The sequence below is a fragment of the Cygnus olor genome, chromosome 1 (assembly GCF_009769625.2).
Source record: "Cygnus olor isolate bCygOlo1 chromosome 1, bCygOlo1.pri.v2, whole genome shotgun sequence".
NCBI lineage: Eukaryota > Metazoa > Chordata > Aves > Anseriformes > Anatidae > Cygnus > Cygnus olor.
Window position 1 is genome coordinate 177,830,386 of NC_049169.1, and position 26,046 is coordinate 177,856,431.

Below are 26,046 nucleotides of genomic sequence, written 5' to 3' on the forward strand. Positions count from 1 at the left end.
CAAGTGTTTTCCTTCTTGCACTTCTTACCCTAAGTTTTAATGCATACGTTTTCCCTCATCCCTTTCTCACCCCCCCTTCTCCCGTTCTTTCTCTGGATTTTGAACAAGAAGCCACCCGTCTGACAGCCCCCCAGCTCCTCAGAGTGGCCGAAGGACAACAGAAGAAGATCGGGACGCATACAATACCCCTCCCCCCCCCCAGGCCCCCTCAGGGGGTAAAGCACCGCGCCCCGCCCAACCGCCCTTCCTCAGTGCGGTGCGTACCACCTGCGGTGAGGCGGGGGGGGCTCAACTTCCACCTGAGAGATGAGCGCCCTCACGGTAACCTCAGCGGTAAAGCCGAGCCCTCAGCCTCTTTTAGCAGAATCGGCAGTCTACGCGAGGGCGACCACGAAGCGGGGACGAGGAGGTGAAGGACGAGTCTCCATCCCACACACCCCCGCCAAGTCGCTGTGGTACCGCCCGCCCCGCTCCCCGCCAGGGGGGCCCCTGCCTCTGTCAGGGCAGAGTGACACGGGGCGGAGCTTCGCGTTTCAACTGGTTTGTCCCTCCGGGCAGCCCGTAGCGTGCCGTCACCGACGCCATCATGGAGGGAGCCGGGGCCTCCTCTGAGGCCCTGCGCTATGCCGAGTACACCGGGGCCGCTACGGGTGCCGGCAAGGGCCAAACTGAGCCGGGCCGGGGGCTGGTGAGCGCGCTGCGGGGCGGGCGGGGCGGGCACTGGGTGGGGGGGACAAGGACGGGCTCTGCCCGCACCGGGGGGCTTGGGTTTCACGCTTATTAAATGCCTGTAAATACATGCTTGTGTCCATGCGTCTGCTTCTACGAGTTTACTTTTTAATGCCATTTTTCACATTATAGTTCTCTATATATGATATATGGGTTCTATAAACTATCTGTTCCTTGTTACAGCAGTCTAGGAGTACAGTGTCTACAGCGGGAGTTGTTTTGTCGTGTTCTTGGTGTGTTCCGGGTTATGTGGAAGGGTTTTATATTACCAGGTTCTGGACTTTTGGGATTTTCTCCTTGAATTTTATTCTTTAGACAGGCCTTTTGGTGGAGAATGCAGTGTCCTCAGCATTTATGGGTTTCTGCTGGGGTTGTGGTCTTTGGGCTTCTGTCACAGGGATTTGTAGGATTAGCACTTAGGTTTTAGTGGGAGCTGGAGAGTGATCCTGTAACTGCTTTGAAGGTAAGGACCTTAAACTGACATTACAGAAGAAGTGCAAAATATTTCAGAGTGGGCTTTTGTTGCGCACTGGAACAGGCTCCCCAGGGATGCAGTCACAGCACCAAGCCTGTCAGAGTTTAAGAAGCATTTGGACTGTGCTCATAGTTATATGGTCCAAATTTTTGGGTAGACCTGTGTGGTGCCAGGAGTTGGACTCAATGATCCTTGTGGGTCCCTTCCAACTTGGGATATTCTATGATTTGTGTAGTCTAAAACATGTCAGCCAGCTTGGTACCATAGGGACCAGCCGCGGTGTTCACACATTGAGGTTCAAAGGCTACGAACTATAGAAAGTCTAAATGAAAATCCATGCGGTACCATGGTCAGAGCCTTGAAGAAAAAAGGGAAGAAAGCTCGCCCTTGAGCTTCCAGGTGCTAAGATACGTTTTTACATTTAACTATAATTGATAATCCATACTTTTTGAGGAATAACATTGGTAAAGACATGCCGTTTCTGTGATAGTTAGAGACTACTGTTCGGTAAAAGATGGGAATATAAATTAATTAAAATGGCTTCATCTCTAACTCATATGCTTTCAGTCTTGACTAGATTTATCCTGAAGTGCTTCTTCATGAAGCTCATCTTTAACTTGTCTATGTATTATAAAATGCATTTTCAGCCATATTTGTTGTAAACTGTTAGCAAATGGTTGGCAATGGGAGCTAATTTGTAGTTTGACTGGAACCTATTTCATGGCCTCATGTAAGCAGTGGAAGAAGAGAGGGTACATGCTTATTAGATTCCCAGTTACGGAATTCTGGAATTCAGAAGGAGGTGAAGTTGTATATAATTAAATGCAAAGGTGTTGCAGGACAAAGCAATTTTTTTTTATTTTTTTTAATTTTTTTACTAAATTCAAAGGTGTAGCAAGATCAGCTATAGCATTGTGTGTCTATTCATTACTGCATCCAGGGTTAAGAGTGTCTTTTGGCAGTTTCACACTAATGGCTACGTAAACTCCGTCACACTGCGCGCTCACTCCTCCTCCTCAAACGAACAGGGGGAGAAAATATGATGAAAAAGAGCTTAAGGTTTGAGATAACAGCAAGCGGATCACTCGCCAATTACCATCACAGGCAAAATAGATTCAGCATAGAGAGATTAATATAATTTATTCCCTATTACTAACAGATTAGAACAGTGAGAAACTAAAAGCAAACTAAAAACACCTTCCCCGCCCCATGCACCCTCTCCTAACTCGACATTGATTAAGATATTAAACAGGACCATTCCCAGGACAGACCCCTGAGGGACACTGGTTGTCACTGGTCTCCACCTGGACATGGAACCGTTGGCCACCACTCTCTGGGTGCGGCCTTCAAGCCGATTCCTTCTGCACTGAATGGTCTGCCCTTCAAATCATCTCTCTCCAATGTGGAGATCAGGATGTCATGTGGGACTGTGTCAAAGGCCTTACAGAAGTCTAGGTAAATGACCCTGGTTAGTCTTCCCTTGTCAACTGATACACCCATTCCATCATAGAAGAAACCAGGTTGGTCAGGCATGATTTGCCCTTAGTGAAGCCATGCTGGCTGTCTCGGATCCCCTCCTTGTCCTCCTGCATGTGCCTTGACATTGCTTCCAGGAGGAAATGTTCCATGATCTTCCCAGGCGCCGAGGTGAGGCTCACAGGTCTGTAGTTGCCCAGGTCTTCCTTTCTACCCTTTTTAAAAATGGGAGTGATGTTTCCCTTTCTCCATTCACCAGGGACTTCACCTGACTGCCAGGACTTTTCAAGTAGGATGGAGAGAGGCTTGGCAACTCCATCAGCCCGTTCCCTCAGGACCCTGGGATGTACAGCGTCGGGCCCCACAGACTTGTACCTGTTCAGTTCCATCAGGTGGTCTCGAACCTGCTCTTTGTTTGCAGTGGGAGGTACTTTGCTCCCCCAGCCAAACCTTGCCCAGAGGTTCAGGGACTCGAGAGACATGGGAAGCCTGAGTGGCAGCGAAGACTGAGGCCAAGAAGTTGCTGAGTACCTCAGCCTTCTCCATGTATTTCCTTACCAGTTCTTCTCTCTTGTTTATCAGAGGGGACACGCTCTCCATGGCCTTTCTTTTCTGGCCAACGTACTGAGAGAATCCCTTCCTGTCATTCTTTGCATCGCTTTCCCAGCTCAGTTCCATCCGTGCCTTGGCTTTCCTGCCCCCATCCCTGCACACCCGGACAGCATCCCTGTGCTCTTCCCAGGCCACATGTCCCTGCTTCCCCTGCCTGTGCGTTTCCTTCTTGCGCCTCAGTCTGACCAGCAGGTCCTTGCTCAGCCATCCCGGCTGCCTGCCCTCCCTGCCCGCTTTCTTACACAGGAGATGGAGAGTTCTTGCACTCTAAGGAAAACATCCTTAAAGAGCTGTCAGCTCCTTTGTTTCTAAGGACAGTGTTCCAGGGGATCCCATCCACCAGGTCTGTAAACAGCTGGAATTTTGGTCTTTGGAAGTTCAGGGTCCTGACTTTGCTCTTTGCCAGGACTGTATTTCTTGAAATCACAAACTCAGCCAGGGCATGGTCACTGCAGCTCAGACTGCCTCCAGTCTTAACCTTTTCAACGAGTTCATCCCCACTGGTGAGCACCAGGTCCGGTAATGCTTCTCCTCCAGTTGGCTTGTCTCATACCTGGAGCAGGCAGTTGTCCTCAACGCACTCCAGGAGTCTCCTGGATTGCTCAGAGCCTGCTGTGGGACTTCCCCAGCTCACAGCCAGGTGGTTGAAGTCCCCCATCAGCTGAGAGCATGCAAGCGTTTTCTTTTTAAACTGAAAAGAGAAAAAAATGCTGTAAAATAGATGATAAAAAAATTACATGAAAATTGGGTGAGTATGGAGAGGAGTATCCAGCTGAAATTACTTTTAATTTACTATTGGAAAAGAAATTAAATTTCATAGGAAGGTAAGAGTGGATGCAAGGCATTAGGTTATGAAATCAAATCTGTTGCAGATAGTTTATGATATAATCCCAATGTATCCGGCTCCATATAGAGCTGATTAGGTGGTTTGCTCTGAAACAGGCTTCTAATAAGCTGTAGCTACTCTTCTGAGGAGTAGAAGAAACCTTCTGCCTTCGATGCCAAATACAATCATTTATTTCAGGCATTTTTATTTATTCTGAATATTAAACAATATTCAGAAATATTTTTGTATGCTTGGTTAATATACATGTGAATCCTATTTCTTAGCAGCATACAGCTGTTTAAAGAGAAAAAAGACTAATAAATTGCTGCCCAGCCCATCAGAACAAATTATTATTTTCTCTGTGCTTTTTATTCCATTAGACTGTAGCTTTCTGTGGCCCAAAAAAGAATTGAGCTCTTGCTGTGTATCTGAAAGCTAATTGCAGGAAAAGCAAAATATTTTTCATTTAACCAAGAAAGGTGTTTTCACTGATAGTAGTAGAAGAAGCAGAGTATAAAATCCAAACCCTGTTAAGCAGGTATATTTTGACATTTGTGAAGTTGGTTTGGGTAGCCTGTAGTCAGATGTATTGTGCTGAAATTTTAGAAGCATGTATTTGAAATTCTCTTTGTTTGTTAAATTAACTTTTTTTTCTACTACATAGAAGAAAAAGTTGTAATGCTACGAGTTACAGAAGTAACCTTTTTGAGCACAGTTAAGTTAGCAGGGCACTGTGGATTAGGAATTTGCAGAAAGAATAACTTATTCTTCCCAGTTTTACTCTTCCCAGTTTCTTCTTAAAAATTAAGGTTTCTGGAAAATTGCGTACTAAAAAACTAGGCCATAGATCTCTATGCTAACAGCATATAATGTATACCTCTGCATATATACTGTATGTTAGTTAATATGCTTTTATCCATTTTTGTTTGCCAATGCTCTGATAAGTCAGGTATTGCAGTTGCCTTTCTAATGTGTCTATTTCCTAATACATAATTCTCAAAAGAATAATAAAAAAAAAAAATCCAGGTTTTGCAGATTTAGCAAAACTTTGTTTTATTATCTGTATCGAAGAGGGTTTGTTACTGAAAACTGAACTACATAGTAAAATTAAAATACTGAGATCAGCAGAATAGCACAGGGTTGATGACTTACCTTTGGGAGCTGATTCATTGAATCAAGAAAGGGACAGATTTTACTTTTTAATCTTTTATTTCTTTATTTTTCCCTCTTGGATCTTAAAAGAATGCTTTCATATAAAAACCCACATATTTTAAATTTCCCCAAAAAATAAACAAGTTTAAGAAAAAAAAGCTAATTCTGTCATAGTTGAAAGTCAGAGTTGTTGCTTTTTGTTGGTGGTAGGTTTTTTTGAGCCTTTGAGTCTGAAATAGCAGGCATTTTCAAGCAATGTGATCCAAAATAGTCATGGTGCTTGTTGTCTTAGCATGCCATAAATAAGCTGATCCCTTTCACATTGAGAATGAATTGTTTTCTTTAATATTGATGAGAAAAGGGTGCATTTAATTAAAGCTTTGCACTCACTATAAGAATAAAATTTTGTGTTCTTTATTTCAAAGCACCAGGGTAGCCTTGATTTACTCTTCTAAATAATGATCTGAGTTAAGTGAGCATGGAAAAGGAATCTGAAGCAGACTGGACTTAAAGGATTTACTGGTTAGTACTTGAAGTTACCTCTGATTTTATGAGAGAGGCTGTGACGGTAAAAGATGAACCATGCAATCTTTCTTCCATTGATTTAAATTCAGTTTTTAAACCAACGTTCCTCAGCTTTTTGGGTACCTCACCTGTAAATGTGGACAATCTTTCATGCCTCTCTGGCTTGATCTTCCAATTCCTTTTAGCTACTTTTCTGGCTGGTCTTCAGATTCCTGCTGATCTTCCTTACAGTTTTTAAACTAGAGCTGCTGGCACACTTTTTTTTTTTTTTTTTTTACTTTTTTTTCTTTTAAATCTGCTTTCCACTCGCTTTCCAGTAACTGTGAGTGCTTTCCACTGAGATTGCAATAATATACGCCAGTGGACATGACTGACTCTATCAAAGGCCCTCAGGGATCTCTGCCCTGTGTTCCCAAACCACTCTGCAAAAACACTTAAGCAATGTCTGCGCTGAGCTGACAGGGTCCAGGTTTTATTTATTAGCCTGGTTTCTGCTCTGCCTTTACCTGCGAGGAGGTGTCTCTTACCAGTGGCAGTGTACCTTGCTGTAAATCGCTGACATAAGCCACCTTGTTGGTGGCAAAGCCAGTATAACTTAATTTTGACAAGCACAGGTTAATAAATATATATTTTTTCCTAATATGATCTATTTCACACATTGTTGGGCTCTTAATTGGCTGTAACCACTTAGTGAAAGATTCTCACTGTCACTCTGAATGAATTCTGGAAAGTCTGTACTGCATATAAATCAATGATCGCAGGCCACAGAACAATATAGGATTTCTATAGGGTTTTGATATTTCCAGAAACGTGGCAGTTGCTGCTTAGTCTCTAAACAGAGATTAGAAGAATTTCGTGGAAGGTTTTTGTATATTGAGAGCCTGGGAAAACCGATTTGTGAGAAGAAATGAAACGAATTTTAGTTTAGTGAGATGAACTGTGTGCTTCACCGTTTTATTTCATCTACCATTTAAGGCAGCATACTTATATTTTTTTCATGGTCTGAAGATGAAGGGAAATTTTGTGCAACTGAAAGGAACAACAGACATTAAACTACTACGTTATTTTTACATGCTTATAGTTCAGAAATGATTGCTAATATCAAGACTTAAGGCTACACTGAAATGGAGAGTTAGACAAATAAAATGGGATAGACAGGTGGATGTTAAGCACTTCTGTATAAAACTCCCCCAGTCTTAACTTTGGAGCTCTAGATGGGTTCTAGCCCCTGATAATCCAATTCTTGAAGGCTTTAAAACCTGTATTTCCCAACTCTTCCCCTCCTCTGTCTAGAAATAGGATTGGCTACAAAGAATTTTAGCCCTGGGGGGTCTTAGTAGCGAAGACTACATGGTTCCAGATCCTGTTACTGGGACACTAATGTTGAAAATTGGGCCTCCAGTCCTGCTCTCAGCTTTGTTGGTAGAAATCTTATAAGCCAGTTTTTGGATAAATGCAGAAGTAATAGGAGCAGAAAGCCATACACAGAGGAGGCAATCTGGTGATAAAAGCATTTTCACTGTACTTATGTTTTGAGTTCTAACTAAACAGGCTTAATCTGATTTCTCATGATTTCTGGCATAAACTTCAAGGCATTATTAACCTATCGTAAAACAGGTAATGCCACAGATAACATTATTTCAGTTTTTTTTTTTCAAGTGTTAAACATAGGCTTTTCAGATGTGGATAGATAGCCTGACACACCAGACGTGTGGTTGTGATGCTCGTTACCCTTCCTGAGTTCTGGAGAAGGTTGAGGAGTCAGTCCCATCTTCCAGGTTTACTAAGTATTGTGTAGTAGCTTCTTGTTCAATATCCTTCATAAGATGCTTGACTTTCTTCAAAAACTGTGTAAAAAAATACACACACCTTATCCGGGGCCTTTGAGCTAGCAAAAGGTAGGAGTTGCTAGTGAATCAGATGGTTAAGTCTTTTGGTGAGTTTGGTTCCAAGAGTCCAGTTAGACTTGAAGCAAATTTAAGCTGAAAATGAAAACTGTCTTAAGTCTCTTTACAAATATTTTTACTATAAGTTCAGACAGTGGTCGACAGTAAATAATGAAATGTCCAGGCTCCATGTGTTGACTCTGGTGCTTCCATGAGTCACAGAGTGAGAGATGGAAGACAATCCTGTTTGTGGCTACAGCTGTGGGATGGGACTTTTTTTTTTGCTCCCCATGTTTTTGTAATAAACTAACACCTTCTGTTATGGCAAACATTATTTCAGACTGTGTTGAACTAGTCTGCGCAAAAAAAAATTCAGGTAATCCTGAGCAGTGTCTGCCTTATGTTTTTATTATTGCATATAGTAAGCTGTTAGTGTTTATTCACTGATATGCTAATGGATAGTTGCAAGTTAAACCTGAAGCATTGGGTTTGTGGGGCTGAAGTATAAAATCTGATGTAGCCTGTGGAATACAGAACCTTCTTTTATATTTCATATAAATTATATATGGCAGGCATAAGAAATACTTGCTGTTAAAGATGCCTGTATTTGAAATTGAATTTGCAGTTTATTTTGTTTCCTGTTTTTTCTGCTTTAGGCCAGATCTATGATAGCAGTTGGACTTGGCATTGCAACCGTTGCATTTGCAGGTAAGCTGAATTTCTAGCAGACTGTGGAACTGCTACCCGTCTGCTGCTGTTTCCAAACAGGTTAATGGAGTTTTTATGAATATTTATTTTGGGAAGTGGAAGTTGCCTGAGAGTGCTATGGAGAATTGTGCCCAGTTGTAGCTCCTGTCCCTTCAAAATTCCCTGATACATTTTCCCAAATTCTCTTTGAAAAAGTCGCTGCTAGAGAAACATATTTTATGGGCAGCAGTGAAAAGGTTCTGCATATTCTTTTTCTGCAAAATATAATGTAAGATGATGACATTATACATGCACACACACAAGGATATTGCAAGGAAGAGGTTCTTTAGTACAGAAGTGCGTAGCAGGATCTTCTGGTGTGAAGGTGATGCTAGACAAATTCAAATAGAGAAAAATAAAAGGCTTTAGTGGCTACAGTGCTTTATCAGATCAAACTGTACCTATAATAGCTTGTTTGTTACCTGAACTCCTTGTATCTGGACTTTGTTTTTTCTGAAAAATGTATTCCAGTGTGAATGTGGGCCATTGGCTTAACATGATTTACATGCTGGTTGATTCAGATGGCGTAACTGGTCTGTTCTGGTATTGAAATACACAAGTTGGTATCCATTACTTCCAGGATGTAAAATCAGCCATGCTCAGACATGTGCAAATACGTACACCAAGAATAGATGCACATAGATGAACAAGTTGCACTAAAATTCAGCAGGTGTTTTGTGGGTACAGCTGTTTTATTTTAATTAGGGGAAGGAAAGTCAGGATTTCTGGTGATGTACACCTGTTCAGTTTGTTGTTATATATGCTTGTATAGAAGCAGAAGAGGAGTGCTTTTAGAATTTCTTTTGCTGGTTGAGCTGAAGTAGTAGTGACAGCTAGCAATGAAGTGGTAAAAGAAAGCTTTAAGAAGAAGGTGAGGTAGTATGTTATTTGTACATGTCAGCATTTCAGCAATGATACTCCAACAGTGGTTTTAACTTGTATGTTAGTGTAGGCACAGACTTAAATGGCTAAAATAACCTATGGAGACATCCTGTATTTTAAGAATAAAAGCAAGATGTTATAAGAGTAAAGCAGAGACACATTTGATACAATGCTTTTCCATTGTGTATAATAGTAAGTTATGTTGCTAATGAATAATTAATCAAAACATAAATTGGGGGAAGGGGACCTACAGGGAAAACCTGCCAGTAATGCAATACAAATTTTGATTCTTTAGTTGGTAGACCCTCTTTGTGCTTCAGAGAATACATTCTGATTTAGTGTGATGTAGTCTTTCTTAGCTATAGATGCTCACTGCCATTTGGGAGTTGAATGGCTATGAATCCCAAACGGCCTTCTCTTTGTAACAAAATAAAAAATGCAGTGCTTAAAATATGTGATTAAGCATACAACATCATACCAAGAAACATGTAGTATATAGATTTCTTTGGAGGACATAACCTTTGAACAGTATTTAATAAATAATGTTTATTGAAAGCTAATGTTTCATATTTCGCTTTTTCTTAAAGTTCACAAGGCAGATAACTTCATTTGTCATATTGAAATGCATTTAAATCTATTCATTTTGTGCGCAAGCACAACGGATCTTTGCGCTCTGTGACTGGGTTTTTATATTCAGTGTATCAGCATTCTCCTGCCCCCAGTCCCAATATAAAGACTGAAAAATGTAAACCATTGCAGGTTTATCACAGGACTTCTGCTGGGCAAGATCCAAAACCAGCTGTTGAGGGAATATCTTGAAAAGCAGTAAAGTGCAACAGTGCTGTACAACAAATAAATGAAATGAAAAGCTTAACAATGAAGAATGATTTTGATTTTTTTTTTTTTAATGAAAATTCTTTCTTCTGTAAGTTGAGGAGCAGATGTCAGAGGCTATTTGTGTGTATATGTGTGAATGTTGATTATAAGTTCATCTAACTTCAATCTTTTCCAGGCCGTTATGCATTCCACCTTTGGAAGCCATTGGAGCAAGCAATTACAGAGACAGCAAGGAAGATTTCAACTTCTGTAAGTTTAGAGGTTACTTCATAATAGCTAAATCATTTTTAAATTCTACGTATTTAGAAAGGAGCCATTTTATGTTTGAACATGGTAAGTGCCAGCTAGATTTTTTTTTTTCCCCAGGGTGAGGGTGCTCCTTACTCTGTATGTTCTAGCATTTTATTGGGTATATTTTAAGTCTCAGTAGATGAAACTGTATCAAAAAATGTTTGTGAGATTTCATAAGCAATTCTGATTTTTCTGGTGACATTCTGTGTTTCAGAACTTTTTACTAGTAAGTCTTATAAGAAGTTGTTGAAGTGGGCTGTGAGAAGATAGCTAAATCCTAGCAATTACAAAGCAATGACCTGCAGTTTCATTTTAAGAAGCTAAAAAGGAACAAATTCAGTCATTTTTCTTACAGATAAACTTCCAGGAAAGGTTGCCAAAGAGATGGAGGAGCTTGTTTTCTTTCTTTGCAACTCATGTGTGAACAAGAAAACAAGGTGCTCTATCTCTTTGCACACGAGTTGTCTTTTTTTTTTGTTGTTCCCCAGCTACAACGTTTGAGCTCTTAACCAAGATCCTGTTTTCTTTATTGCTCCACTTGTTTTAAAATAAAATAATGAAGAAGACAAATCAAAAGGTAGGCTGTTGTGAGAGGAGGAAATACAGGAAATATTCCAGAGCGCTTTCTTTTTGGCTTCAATGACTGCACTGTTCTCTGGTAAATAAATAAATATGTTCCATTCCAGTTTGTTTAAAGTAATTTCTACTGAGGTAGGTGACTGCTTATAGCAACTGATTCTTTCAAAGTTCAGTCTGTGAACACTTGTCCAAGATGGAAGTGGATAATTCCACCGTTCACCTTTTGATGTGTGAGCGTGAGTGAATAATTATTGCAGATGATTATTTTCTGAAAAAAACATGCAGGATTTTTGAAGCGTTCCTTAACGTTGCATGTATTTGTGAGGCCAGTTGCAACGTGGAGCTTGTCTATATACTGCATGTCAAGAATAGGCAGAAGCTAGAGGCCAGATTTGTTTGCCTTCTCTCCTTCGTGTTGATGTGCTGAAGGTGCAAGGACGATCAGTGCAAGCTTCTGGGGGAGGGAAAGACACTCAAAACGTGGGCTGTCCTCTTAGGGCAGTTCCACGCTTGTTCTTAATTGTGATGTGTATCAGCCAGAAATGGTGTGCCTGGATCAATTTTTGCTCTCTGTCCCTCTATTGCATTGCTGTCGTGAGACCGACACCAATTTCATTTTTCCTTTCTAAAGTAATTTTTGGAGAGATTCCCATGTTGCCTGCCAAAACAGCAGAGGGGACTTTAGGCACTGTGAATTAAATTGCTATCATGTGAAGCAGATACACTGTGACTAGAACTAGCAAGCAGTAAGGATGTAGCTTCAGAGTAGGGAGTGCTTCAGTCTTCATTCTCCTTCTCCAGAAGTTTTAGTCCAGCACTTCATCTATCCACTTGTAGCTACGGACTAGTGAATCTAAATTCAGATATTTGCATGCAAGAATGCAGGCGGTGACTCTTTTTAATACATTGAAATATGACATGCTACTGCACAGAGAGGTGCCTGTTCCTAGGAAACTGAACCCCTCAGAACCAGTATGTTGGCTGAGCCTGGCTCACTAGAGGTCTATTTCATTTTTACCTTAATGACTTTCACAGTCCTGCAGAATTCACCAACAACCCAGAGTACCTTCTGAATTCTCAGTGGTTCTGGAGTTGAGTCCTGTTTCTGCCTTCACATCCTGCCTTAAAGCCCAGAGTTTTATGTTGATCTCCAGTAGGGTGCTTCTCTTCTATTGCTGATAATAAAAATAGAAGTTTTCAATATAACATGAGATCTGCTGGATATACTAAAACTCTTTTCTGGTTTGCCATTAACTGCATGTATTTGTTAACTGTATACTTGTGAGGGTAATGGCAATTTTTTTTTTTCTACAATCATAGTTCAAATTTAAGTCCCTTGTCTAATTCCAAAGCCAAGGTTATCTGTTCTCTATTACTCTACAGGCACAACTTTATTGGATTGCATATTTTCTGAGTTTTTTTTCCCCTTAACAATCATTTCCTATTTGTAATTTTTCTGTAAAACAATAGAAAGAGAAAATACTATATACAAAGATTCTAGGTAAGTGTTTGCTGTCCAAACTTCTTTAGTTGCTTCACATGATTTTGTTTTGGGGAATTTGAAGCTGCTGAATATAATCTATGGGTTAGCACTTTCATCATGTCTCTTTACAGCTTGTTGCTCTCTAAACTGTGCTGACAATGGAAATCAAGCAGTTAGTACTTCTGTGTGTTTACTGGAAAAAGCACCTGGTATTCATTTCATGTCTAGGCTTAGTGCTACTTTGCTGGTTTCCTGAAGTGTTTGGAGGCTCCTAACTTGGTCACTGTATATTTCAGTGGTTACTCTCGTTTTCTAGAATCAAACCCTGTCCCTCATAGCCTTCGTTTTGGGGGGAAGTGTGTGAAGCAGCTGCCTGTTGAAATGCTAGCTGGTTCTTTCTGTAAGCCCCTACTCTTCTTCTCCCCACGTTTGCAGTTACTTTTTTTTTCCTGTTCGCAATAGAAATTGCAGCTCTTGTTAGCTGCAGTTGCACAGTGTTACGCTTTCTTCCTGCTCGCTAATAAATTACTTACGTGAGGTCAAGTTGAGCAGTTACGAAGTGATCATTTAAAGTGCCTGCTTGTTGGATCTTGAGTGTCTGACACTATTTACCTAAATAACTAACGTGTAGAGTCAACAATTCCACTCATCTTCTAGCCAAAAGGAGCAAGTAAAAGCAACTAAAAATAGTTACATTTTATTCTGAATTCCTACCTCTCATTTAGCTTTAACTTATGGCAATTAAATATATAGACTTTTTAAGTGTAAAGAGTAAATGCTGCTGTGATTTAGTACTGACATTTCCTACCATCGTTTTTCAGGGGAAGACGACATAAGAGGGAACATTTTTATTTCTCCTCTATAACAAGTCCATCACGATGGTTTCCAGAGAAACACTTTGTTTTTAAATTTATTTATTTTTAGCTTGAACCTTATTTTGTTACTCATATCACTAATGCCAGTGACACTGTTTTGTTTCTCTGGGTAGCGTCTTGAATCTATTGCAAATAGAAGGTTCATGGTGCTAAGTAGTCAATTGTTTTTTCTTCCTCAGAGAGACCTTAATGCTATTAATCATAACGTTAATATTTTCTTATAAGAGTAAATAAAAAAATATTTCAAGAGCACTGCTTTTCCTTTTTTAATCAATTATATTTAATACTCAGCTATAGAAACAGCAATTCTAGGCAAATTTGTTAAAATCCTTAAATTCCCCAACCCTGAAAATTGTGGTCCAGAAAACAATGGTCCCTTCTATAGCACCTCATATGAAATTTCCTTTATTTGATCCATTTCTTCTCAGATGCATAGAGTTCTGAATTAAGAAGTAAGAGTAGTAATCATCCATCTTGTCCTTGATTGAAAATAAAACCTCCAGAGACTAATACAATTTGCAGCCCATTTTATGTTAATCTCTAGGATGATCTCAGCAAATTTTAGGTTACTTTATAAACACAGCTTCTAAATAGCACACGCACACACTGTGTTTATTACCTTTTTCTGTGGGGGACTGTGTTGGTGGTGGACCAACACACAAAGTTATCAGAAAAAAAAACAACTACCTCATATAATTTGATGTGATGTCTGGTTTCAGTTACGGAGTTTTGAATATCATTTATCTTGCATGGAACTAGTCATTATGCTTTCTCTGTGCTATTCCAGGAAAAGTATCTTGAAGATGTCACAGTCCAAATGAATTGGATTTTGTGAAAAATTACAAGAGTGAATGCATGTTTGCAGAACAAGTCCAGCCATCTTCTATTTCACCCTCAACCTATTAATAGCATTTGTTCAGTAAGCAGAATTTGCTTATATAAGTTGCTAAACAGTAACAATATGCAAGGAAATGAGTAAATTAAATGGAAGTTCCCCTGCCCCTCTCCAATAGGATGAAGAAATGGAGAGCTCATTTTAGTGATTCTTCCAGTACAAAATTTTTCTGCAATAGCCAGAGTTAATAAATAATAAAGTGTCTGGAACTGTCTACACATCAGAAAGTTCTCTTAACAGAAAAATATCTGAGTATTTTTTCATTCACTGTAGTCATTACTTAGAAAAGAAAGCATTTTTTCTTAGTTTTAATTTGAATAGCATGGAAAAGTTGTTTTATATGGGAACTAGAAATTTGCCAAGATGTTTCCTAAAATGGAGACTTAATGTTTCTTCCCCATATTCTAACCAAGAGGAACAGTGGCTTTGATGTCTAATTTCCTTTTGCTTTAAATTCTGTTTAGGTTCAATACTTTAATTTAACAAAATGATTATTCTTGCCCTGTGCTTCATTTCTGAGAAGAAAATGCTTTTTCTTGATGCCCACTTGCACACAGTGTTTTTGAAGGTTCCTATTTGTTTATGTGCCAAAGGACACAGACAACAGAATTTCTTTTTTGATTTCTCTTGGAAGTGAACCAAATCAAGGCTTCCTGAGGTTAGAACAATGTCAAGGAAAAGTGCGTTAAAAACCTGAAAAAATATTTCTGAATTTAAGCCTATAGTCATCTCTCTCTCTATTCCCTGATTTCAAATGAGCTATTTTAGATGAAATCTACCAAGAACAGAGAGGAGCTTATTAGAGAGAATTCAAATATTGCTTTTCTTTACATGAATCAGTGTCCAATTGTGTTAGAGCTCTATGCTGGGGTTGAAGAATTAACCTTTTCAGAAATCCATCTGTATTTAAGTTTCTTTGTAAGAAGTTCTGGAAAATATTTCACAGGGCATTAAAGCATGCTTTTTTCTTTTCTCATGGCTGTAGTAATTCTTCGATGTCCTTGCAAAATTCTGGGCACTTTTACCTCCTCAAGGATGTTACCTGGTGACCATTAAATCATTAGAATAATTTCCTCTTGAACTGGAGAAACCATTTGTGTTCCCCGTGTATTATGTAAACCATTTGTGTTCCCCGTGTATTATGTACTGTAACCTCTAATGTTGCTGTGCACTATGACAGACCTGCTTTGTGTTACCCTACAGCTGTAGCAGTGGTTCATCAACAGATTTTTGTTGTAGGCACGGCATGCCTGCAGTTGCTTTGGTTTTGATAACCAAAGTGTTACAGTGGTGGTAATTTCATGTATGTTTTGAGTGGGGTGGGAAGAAGAAAAGTAAGATTTGCTACAGATCATAGCAGCACAAAAAAAGTTGACAAAAAAATAATATATATATATATATATATATATATATATATATATCTTTTCTGTGGCTGTGTGACACTTCCTGGCTACACGAGGGTATTGCTGCCTTCAGAGACGTTCTGTACCGGTAGCAATAGGTGATTATTTCTGAACCATGCTTTTGGGTGAATGTTGTTCCTAACCTTAATTAAAGGCTTTATTTAGATATCATAGACAGATGCTTTAATGCATTTGAAATTACTTGAGAGAGAATATGTATAAATGTAAGGCAAAATTCTCGCTGGATATGAATGGATATATTTAGTGTAGCTAGTGAGAAAAGTGTTTTATTAAGGGCTAGGCACATGTTTACTTGGGGGTAAAAGGAACATTTAAAAAGTAATCTCAGCTCTCAGGCCAGACTTCCCTTTGACAGCAGCAAAAGAAGCTTATTTTTCCCTAGATGATAGGTTTTGCACTGAGGAAAAAAAACTTCAGTCTTGTTGAGTGCAGATTCAATTGGCACTGTGTGCCAATTCCCAGAGGCAGGCTGTCTTGGAGCTATGTCTGTTGCCTCTGGGACTGTTATTTGTATAGCAGTGGGCTATCCCTAATTCTTCTGTAAGAAACATTTACATTGAGGAAGTCATTGCTAACCATCCTTGTGGTTCAGTAATTGTTTAAAAATTTATTTAAAAATGTATTTACAGTTGACAAGTATACTTTCAACCTATTCCCTATGACAATTAATTGTTGCAATGATTTACTCTCATCTCTATCTCTTCTGTAATGTTCTTTTCCTTTTTTTTTTTTCTTACTTTTGTCTTAAAACAGTGGCTAAAGTCACATGTGCTAGTGAGTTTTTTTATGAAAAACTAACCCCAAATTCTGTTTCTAATCTTCATCAGTCATCAATGTCTAGGGAAGGATATAAAGGCAAAACCTGGCCAGGGTTTCCCCATGTACTCTGCTACTTTCCAGTGTTCTCCAGCACAGTGATTTCCTGTGCTTTTCTAAACCTTTTATCTTTTTGTTGTTGTTGTGTTTTTTTTTTTTTCCAGGGTTTCTTCAAATAATTCTTTGATATATTTTTTTAAGTAACATTGATTCATATAAAAAAATTAACTCTTCATCAGTTTATTGTATTTATCATTCTTATTGTTTTATTATAGCTTATACCTACTTTCTTTGTAGAAATATGTGGAATTCAGAGTGATCATCCATAATTCCTTGGACGCCAGAATGTTGTGACTCTTGCCATTTTCCATTTCAGTGCAACCAATGCTATTCTAAACAACTTTCCTCCTTTTCCTTACCTGCCTCCCCAAACACAGGCAGTGTACCACTTTATACTAGCATGTACTTTGATTCTGGACTGTTTTGCCTGAAGGCAGGATTTTAATGGTTGTAGCTATTAATATCTTCTATTAGTAGTAGAAGATTGTAAAAACACAGATAGCTATATTTAAGTTGGCTTTTGTATGTGTTAACACCCAGGAGAAGTCCTTTCATATTATCTGGTTTCTACTCACTCCATGCCTTCAAAATAAATTATAGATGAATGTTATGCTCTGACCGGGGTCAAATAAATAGGATTTAGGTCCTGGCACCTTGTATATGAAACTAATTATTGCTTGTTTTGTCTTTTTTCTTCTTAGAGTCTTTCATCCTACTACAAAGGAGGATTTGAACAGAAAATGAGTAGGCGAGAAGCAAGTCTTATTTTAGGTGTAAGGTAGGTGTGTTGCATTAATGTGTTTTTGTTTGGTGAGTGAATGAAGAAAATGCATGTTGCAAGAATGTGGAATACTCCGGCCAAAATCATATATTTTTTTTTAAAGACATCTAATGGCTTAAACCATTCTAATATTCTGCTTAAGCTAGAAAGCAAAAAATAAATAGTGATGGAACATGCGACTTACGTTTGGCTTGAAGGTATGACAACATACTGCATTGGAGAATTAGTGCTCTTAAAATAATCAGAATAGCACATACTGTGCTAATTAGTGCAATCACATGGCTTGGTTTCCAATAAAAACCCTGATATGAGCAATATTGTAGATTATATTGATAAATAAGGAAAACAAATCAATTTTGCTCTTTTTTTTGTCAGTATTTTTTTTTCTTCTCCCGACTCTTCAATTTGTATGGATTAAGAGTTACAGCATACTCCAAACAAAAAGTACATTGAGAGACTTGTCATTTAGAGTGGGTATAGCAAGTCATTTCCAGGCTGAGGAATCAATGGATTTTCAAGTGGATTTTTTTTCAGAAACATGGATGGCCAGTGGTAGCACATGTTTTAGCAGGTTCTGTAAAGCAAATGGTGAGTTTAAAGGCTCTCCAGATGAGAGGAGCAGATCTGACCTTAGGTAGTAGATATCCTATTTCTGGTTTAGATTGGTTCTGAATTCTAAGATTAGGAAAAATAAAGAGGATGGTTTTAATTATCTCCAGAAGAAATTATTTCAGGTGGTGAAAATTGAGACTTAAAATCTTGTTTGTGTGCTATTTGTGTTTACTTCTAACATAATGGAAACCATGGAGATGTAGCATTCATTTCAAGAATTTGTAAAATAAAAAACTACATTTGAAATATTTTGTGCTTGAACACTGAACAGGAGATTTATATGAATGCTATTCAGAAATATTTCCTTTGACCTTTATGTTTGATAATGTATTTACATTTTCACTTACTTTATAAGGGCAGATTCAGTCGTGTTGCAGAGTAGCACACTGCAGCTCATTAAAGTCTGTTTACAGTGGTAATGCTTAGTCTGAACACTGCTCATGTACATGCCTGAAGTTTCTTCACATCTGAAGTCAGTCCCTTATTAATTTTTTTATTTTAATAGCTTGAGTCTGCACAGGGAACAGTGACACTGCTTGATGTGTTTGGGCTCAGGCTTGCAAATACCATTCTTAATCAGATATAAGGAATGTTCTTAATGTTTAAAGAATTGAGCCTTTAATTGTGTAGCTGCATGGCTAATACCTTTATAGGAAGCCTTCACATTGTTTGAAAACACCTTCGTAGACCAGTTTTTAACTCAGTATTACATGTATAAAGGTGCCATTTAAAAAAAAAAAAAAAAAGAAGTGTGTTTTAAAGTATTATGGAAACTGCCAAGCTATGAATAAACTAGATTTTTGTCTGGGCATTGATCTTATTTTTGTAGCTTTTGTCTTCTGTGTCTTCACTTCCAAGTCATGTTAAATTTGGGGGCAGAGACTTTGTTCATTATTTTAAGTGCTCAGTATGTATGTGGGCACTCTGTAAATAAAGAGGCATGATAAAGGTGAACATACAATGGCAGCTTTTACATTTCAAGTACATTGGCTCTTTACACGTTCCAGATATTATACTCCAATAGACATTTTCTAAGATTGCAAGGTTTTTGACAGAAACATGTATGTGCATTGTTTATATTTAAACTATGTAAATGTATCCAAAGCTACAGAGTACTGTATTAAAAATACCAACTATTTTCAAGTTTTATTATTAAGCAGAACAGATTACTGAAATTCAGTACAACATGGCAATAATTTTTAACAGCTATATACCCTCTAGGAGGAACTGCTGGTGGGAGAGATGGGGAAATGTCTGAGATGAGATAGAAAGTGAAAATGTTAGGAGTGTTATCGAAGCATTAGATTTGCCAGTATAAAATAATTTTGCCTATGGATGTCTTAAGTATAATGGCTTACTACTATCAAATCCCTGCTGCTGAATTTCTGAAGTTAGAAAACGTCTGATGAAAATTGTAAGTTAAAATTCTAGATAAAAATTAATAAAATTATCTATATCATACCATTTCTTCCACGGAACGAGATGCAAAATATTTCTTTCCAAAGAAAGTGTTTGTTAATGTACAAAATGAATTACAATAATTATGCATTAGTTGAAAATGTTTGTTGTGATTTTTAAAACATGAATGACTTAACAGCTTTTTTTTTTTAAGGTTACATAAAAGAACATGCACTAAATAAACAATATTTAAGGTTTGGTAGTTTTGATTCTTTTTTTTTTTTCCTTGTGTTTTATTTTTCATTGTAAACACAAGTATACTGTATGATTGTAAGGCCACTCAAGTTGGGAGAGACCTCAGGAGGGCTCTAGTCCTTTCTGTTGCTCAAAACAAGGTTGCTCAGCTCTTTACCCAGAGGGTCTTCAAAGATGCTCTGGGCAACCTCTGTCACTGTTGGGCTGTCCTGGTTGAGCAGAAAGTATCGTGTCTGGTCCAAACCTCTCATCTCACTTTTTGCCCATTTTCTCTCACCCTCCCACCCTGAGTCCCTGTGGAGGGCCTGGACCCATACTCTTCCCTATCTCTGTGTAGGCACTGAGGGGCTGCTTCTTCCAGGCTGAACAAGCCCCATTCCCTCAGCCCCTTCTCACAAGGCAAATGCTCTAGCCTCTGAGCAAGGTGGGGCCTTTCCTGAACCTGCTCTGGTTGCTGTACATTTGCTCTGTGCAGGGGTGCAGCATCTGGATGTGACAGAATCATGGAAACACAAGGTTGGAAAGAACCTTGGAAATCTTGGAAAGATCATTTAGTCCAAATGTCCTCCTATCACCAATACTACCCACTAAGCTACTAAATCATATCTCCTAGCAGCTTGTCCAGATGCTTCTTGAACACCGTGAGAGGTGGGTGACTCCACCACGTCCCTGGGCAGGTTGTTCCAGTGCCTGACCACTCTGTGAGAGAGAGAGTTTTTCCTGATATCTAATCCAAATCTCTCCAGGCACAATTTGTGGCCGTTTCCTCAAGTCCTATCATTAATTACCTGGGAGAAGAGGCCAACCCCCTCCTCATCACAACCTCCTTTCAAGAAGCTGTAGAGTGCAATGAGGTGCCCTGAGTGCCCTGAGCCTCCTCTTCTCCAGACTAAACACCCCCAGCTCCCTCAGCTGCTCCTCATAAGACTTGTGCTCCAGACCCCTCACCAGTTTTGTTGCCCTTCTCTGAACACTCTCGAGCACCTCGATGTCCTTCTTGTAGTGAGGGGCCCAAAACTGAACACAGTACTCGAGGTGCAGCCTCACCAAAGCTGAGTACAGGGGGACTATCACCTCCCTGCTCCTGCTGGCTACCCTATTCCTGATACAAGCCAGGATTCCATTGGCCTTCTTGGACGCTTCATGTGCTTGGCTGAGTAGATGGGAAGAGATACTTCTGGCAACCAAGTGACCATGCTCTTGTCCATACTGCCGTGAGGCTGCTGTCCTCCTTTGCTGCTGGCTCATGACCTTGTTGTCCTCCAGGTGTTGTCCTTTCAGCAGAGCTGCTCCCCAGCCTGGCTGTGCAGTGCCCATAGCGCTGTGAGGGGCTCATCCCCGCCAGGTGCCGGGCTCTGCATCTGTGTCCTTGCTGAATTGCATGAAGGGCTCCTGGTAGCTCCTTCCTGCAGCCCACCCATGGCCCCTGAAGGTCAGCTCTGCCCTTAGAAGTGTTCCCAGTGTTCCTGGGGATAGACTTTCCAGCCAGAGAAAGTCTGTGAGGTTAGGAGGTGGTGTTGGGTTAACTCAGGTTGTGAGGTTGTACCAGTTCAATGAAAATGAGATTTTTGACATTAGTTTTTTTTTTTTTCTGATAGCAATTAATCCTTTACATATAAGTCTTTATAGCCAAATAAGACAATGTCAAATTTCATTAGTTTATGAGATACAAACACCACATTTTCAGTTGCTTGTTAGAACAAAACTGCATGATTTTCCATAATATGCAGCAGCAATTTTTCCAGTTAGCCATTTGAATTTCTAAATGTGCTATATCAACTTCCCTTTATATTATTATGATATAAAACTATTATTACAATATTAAGCAACAGATGCACAAATAAAAATATGGGCATCTTATTTTTAGCTATGTGATAATAAATCATTTTTGTAGTTCCAGGCGCTTCACCCTCTGGTTAATTCTTACTTTCTGGATTACTTTGTTCCACTGAAATGTTCTTTTCTTACACAGTTCTGTGAACTATTTTTGTAACATACACTAATTTCCCTGTGACAGAGTAATAATTTGAGGTTGTTTACCTCGGGAGCGTAGTTAGGCTGATACCTTGCGTTCAGACTGTATCTACAAAAAGATTAATTGAATCATCACAGATTAAGAAGCTACCTGAAGTGGAAAATATTGCTTCGTTTCTGCATGCTAACAAATTACGAAAAACTAAACCATTTAAACTGTCCTTTTGCATACCAGAGTCTACTGTGCTGGCATACTGCATCCATAAGTGGTTATTTGTCTGGTAAGGTACATATTTAATTTAGTTGAAGTACATATTTTATGTATCTGTCATTGAAGGAAACAGCATTATATAGCTCTTGTAAATCAACATGTCCCTAAATGCAACGTATTGAACAGCTTTGCAAAAATAACAAATATATTTTTTCACCAGGCTCCAACAGAGAGTATTTATAGCAACTATAAAAATATTTACAGTAGAAAAAATATGATAATATTTAATATTTGTTGTTTTGTCATTGGTCATATAAATACCTCTTTTCTAGGAGGAAAAAATATTTTTTCTGCATCTGATGATAAGAATACCAACTAGATACACCTAAAGCTGCTTTTTTATTTCCCCCTGAATTATGTATTTTAAATCACTGTGGGTGTATTGAGTTTGAAAAAAAAAAAAAGAAAAAGGATGAAGGATGTTTGTATGTGTCAAATACACAGGCTTTTTTTAAAATGTCCTTCCCAGTATCTTGCATGTCTTTTGTTAATAGTTTCCTCAAAGATGCAATTTTATGTTTCGTCCACAAGATGGTGAAAATCTCAAGTTTTAATTATTTTTGAAGCTAGTATAAACTGTTAATTTATAGCCTGAATGCAGTGGCATTTATAGTAAGCACTTCAATTTATTTTTGCAGTCCATCTGCTGGCAGGGCCAAAATCAGAACAGCCCATAGAAGAATCATGATTTTGAATCATCCTGATAAAGGTAAGTAATTCTTTTTTCTTTTTCTTTTTTTAATCAAAGCTGGAAAGGAAGAGGCTTAAATGAGATCTCTTCAGTTTACTGATTGTATAAACAACCACACTGTATGAAGTTTATTTATAGACTTAAGGTTCTGTGCATTGTATCTCAGATAAACTAGACTGATTTCCAGACTTTATGAACTACATCTTTAGTAAGTTGCTCAGCTTTCATTAAGGTTTTCTTGTCTTGTGCTATTTCTGATAAAACTATAAGCTTGTGTAACAGTGCTCCACACTGGTTTACAAGAAGAAAAAAAGAAAAAAACCCTTCTGCAAAATAAGGAAAAATGAGCTACAACATTTTTATATTAAACTCCTGTTCCTGTATTGAAATGGGATGGACCAGTCACGTGTACAAAAGTAACTTTCTGTGGGGAAATGTTCTGCAGGCACTAAGTATGTCATTTTTGAATTTCAGGTTTCCTTGAATTCACTTGGAAAAAACGTAAAGCTGGGCACTGTTGCTTTACTGGCCAGGTTTTTAATGTAAATTTATCTTACAGAAAGGCTATTATTATAACTTTAACTACACTACAGCTGGTTGAGAAAGAAAGCCCATATGTTCATTGCTGTTTTGACTTTAAAATAACAGATGGTGAAGAGTTGCACTGTATTTCAGAAGTCAAAAGGGGAAATCAGAGGGTTTTTTTTTTACATCTTTTTGACAGAATTACAGGGCTCCCTGCCTACACCCCATTTTAAGAAAATGGGAAAAATAACTGACCACTGGCCATGTGAAGTGTTTAGTCAATGCTTTTCTTTGATGTCTTCATCCCTCAATTTAATTCTGAAGTTGTCCTGCTTATTCGATGTCATGCTTTCATTTTTTACACTTTTTTTGTAATGTACAAGCTGCATAAATATAATTTCTTTTCTAGTTTATCTTTTGCATTTTTAATACATCATGATGGTCAAATGCCTCTTAACTGCTAGAGTACCCAGGAGGTCAAAAGATTTTAATAATAAATTTCAAAGTTTTATTGTAGCAGTATTGAGAGACTTGAGCCAGAACCATGAATCTCCATGTGGGTGTTGAGTAGCCCTAAGGAGGCAGTTCCCATTACAAAGATCATACATTTTAACCGACGGCTCTTACAGCATAATGCACCTGCAGCTGGGCACAATGCAGGTTTCGATGGATGTAGTGAGGCCTCCTGTGCGCTATTAGGATGGAGCATTTTCACAGTAGGAACACCAGTTAAAGGGATTTGTGCCTCCTTGCTGCCCCTGCAGCTCTTCTGGCATGGCCAAAAAGAAAAACATTGGCTAATGTCTTCAGCTGCAGAGCTAAGGCCTGGAGTGATCTTGAACGTATGGCATCACAGAGAGATTTGTTCGCGCGTGTATGTATCTTGATTTCTTCTGGCTCTGGTAGCACAGATGTGCTTTTAAAAATAATATCCAGCATTAGAGTGTTATTCCAAAATAATGTTTTACCAGCTGGAGTTGTTTGAAGAAAGAGCAGTAAATACAGATTTTAAAAGTTACATGTTATCTGAGACTCAAAACGTTGAAGAGAACATGATTAGAAATAAATAAGAAATATATAGAAGTTTGCATAATAACATCCCCAGTGAGCAGTACTAAAGTGGTTGCTTATTAACCTTTACTTAGTTCAGTTTAAAAGTGTTTTTATGTTTATATATTGTATGTTATTTTTTATCAGTTAATAATTTTATGAAAGAATACTTACTGACAGAAACAGAGGAAGAGATAAGCCTTTTGGACTTGCCTTAATTATAAACAAACACTTAGGCAATCATGAGATTGAATTTTCTCTCATTGGAGGGCTACAAAATTAATATGGCACTCAAGGATGTAAATGTAGTGAAAACACTTCTAGCAGATTGGAATTTAAGATCTTGCACTGTAGATATGTAGTAAACCAAAGATAAAAGGCAAAGTTAAAAATATTTTGGATACTTGTTTACTGCAGTTTATAGTCTTTACTGTTTATCTTCTTGTCTATTCTTTGAAAGAAGCAATACTCAACCAATGTAGCAAATCCTGGGTAGAAAGACAATTCTTTTATTATTATTAGTTTTAGTTTTTAGTTTTTATATTTCGATTCTCTACCCTTCCCTGCCTCACTTTGCTCAAATGTGTTTTAGCTATTAGGACTACATTCAAACAAAACCGAAACATGAACAATATACTTGAACTCCATTATTTTTTCCACTTGTTTTATTAGACCATGAACTGACTTTATAATGATCTGGATTGCTGCAGGAATGGCTTTTTGTTTTTGTTTACTCGTTTACTGCTACTACTTCTCTGTTTCTTCTATCACTGTCTTTTATGATGAATGAAAAAATTATTATTGAACAGATGCCTTGGAAAAGGCTGTTCAATGTGCTGAATAGTACTGCTGGAATCACATTTTTACATTAAAAAAAATATATAGGTGTATTCTAGTAAATGGTAAGTTACTGATACAGACCTTGTAATGCTGTTTTCAGTGACTGTAGGCAGATGGTTGGCACTCAGGGGGAGAGTAAAAAAACAAACACAAAAAGATTGCTGAACTGTAATCAAATTGTTAGATGGAGCGTAAAGCAATGACAGTGTTCAGGACTAGAAGTTAGAAGGCATACCATGTTTAAATAGTTTTAATGTGACAGTTTCTGCCTGGTAATTCTGGGCATCTAGAATAGCAGAGGCTTGGTGTGTGTGTGTGTGCATATGCTTAATGATTTTGTCAAAATTATTTATAAAATTTTGCCTCTTAGTTTTTGGGGTGGGTAGGCATAATAGCTATTAGCTTTAGATGAATGTTCGAGACAGCTGACCTTGCATACATTTGCAGCGAAACTGCACTGCAAGTCTAAATCACACCAGTGTGAAATGATTTTAGATTTTGGACTTCTTTCTGAGAAATTGTTTAGCTTTATTCTTCAGTGGCTTCAGTTTTGATTACATTCTTCATGTTCCTTATCAATTAGTTTTCTTCATATCAGTGTCATTTTTTTAATCAGTTGTATGAGAAGGATCTACTTAGGAAGGGGAGCTAATAAAAGCAAGTAATAAGGGGATTCTGTAAGTAAAGCAGTTGATACTGATGTGTAAATGGTAATCCTTTACCTTTTTTCTTCTCAGGTGGATCACCTTACTTAGCAACAAAAATAAATGAAGCAAAAGACTTGCTGGAATCCAGTGCCAAAAATTGAAATCCTAAGCCTTGCATCAAAGGAGATCCAAAAAAAAAAAAAAAGAAAATCAACTTTTACACGTCTTTCTGTGGAAGATTCAATAGATTCATTGTGCGCAGCTACAAGTACATCTACTTGTTCTGCATGGTTTCTTAACACTGCACTGAATGTTTATATTTATTGTCAGAATTAAAGGTGTAAGACTATTTAAAAGCAAACAATTCTATTACAGTTACGTTTAAGATTTAGTGTATTTTTTACTGAATTATGATACATTCCAAGCTTTGAA

At 38.3% G+C, this 26,046-nt stretch overlaps 1 protein-coding gene across 2 annotated transcripts; it reads left to right on the forward strand.

Annotated features, from left to right (window-relative positions):
• The first annotated feature begins 532 nt into the window (after positions 1-532).
• On the forward strand, positions 533-25,962 carry DNAJC15 (DnaJ heat shock protein family (Hsp40) member C15). 2 transcript variants are annotated; one of them, XM_040541479.1, is made up of 7 exons: positions 604-688; positions 5,696-5,792; positions 8,338-8,389; positions 10,323-10,396; positions 17,272-17,348; positions 22,500-22,570; positions 25,705-25,962. In XM_040541479.1, exons 3-7 carry the CDS (start codon positions 8,347-8,349, stop codon positions 25,773-25,775), a joined length of 336 nt encoding a protein of 111 aa, XP_040397413.1. In that variant the 5' UTR covers positions 604-688; positions 5,696-5,792; positions 8,338-8,346; the 3' UTR covers positions 25,776-25,962. The 2 variants fall into 2 exon arrangements, with proteins under 2 accessions (XP_040397405.1, XP_040397413.1); XM_040541471.1 differs by lacking the exon at positions 5,696-5,792 and having other exon boundaries at positions 533-688.
• The last annotated feature ends 84 nt before the right edge of the window (positions 25,963-26,046 follow it).

Excerpts from the sequence above, each read along its gene's own strand:
- DNAJC15 (XM_040541471.1), top strand. The coding sequence starts at position 587 with ATGGAGGGAGCCGGGGCCTCCTCTGAGGCCCTGCGCTATGCCGAGTAC. Across the intron at positions 689-8,337 it reads CTGAGCCGGGCCGGGGGCTG|GCCAGATCTATGATAGCAGT; the intron begins GTGAGCGCGCTG and ends TTTCTGCTTTAG. Across the intron at positions 10,397-17,271 it reads CAAGGAAGATTTCAACTTCT|AGTCTTTCATCCTACTACAA; the intron begins GTAAGTTTAGAG and ends TTTTCTTCTTAG.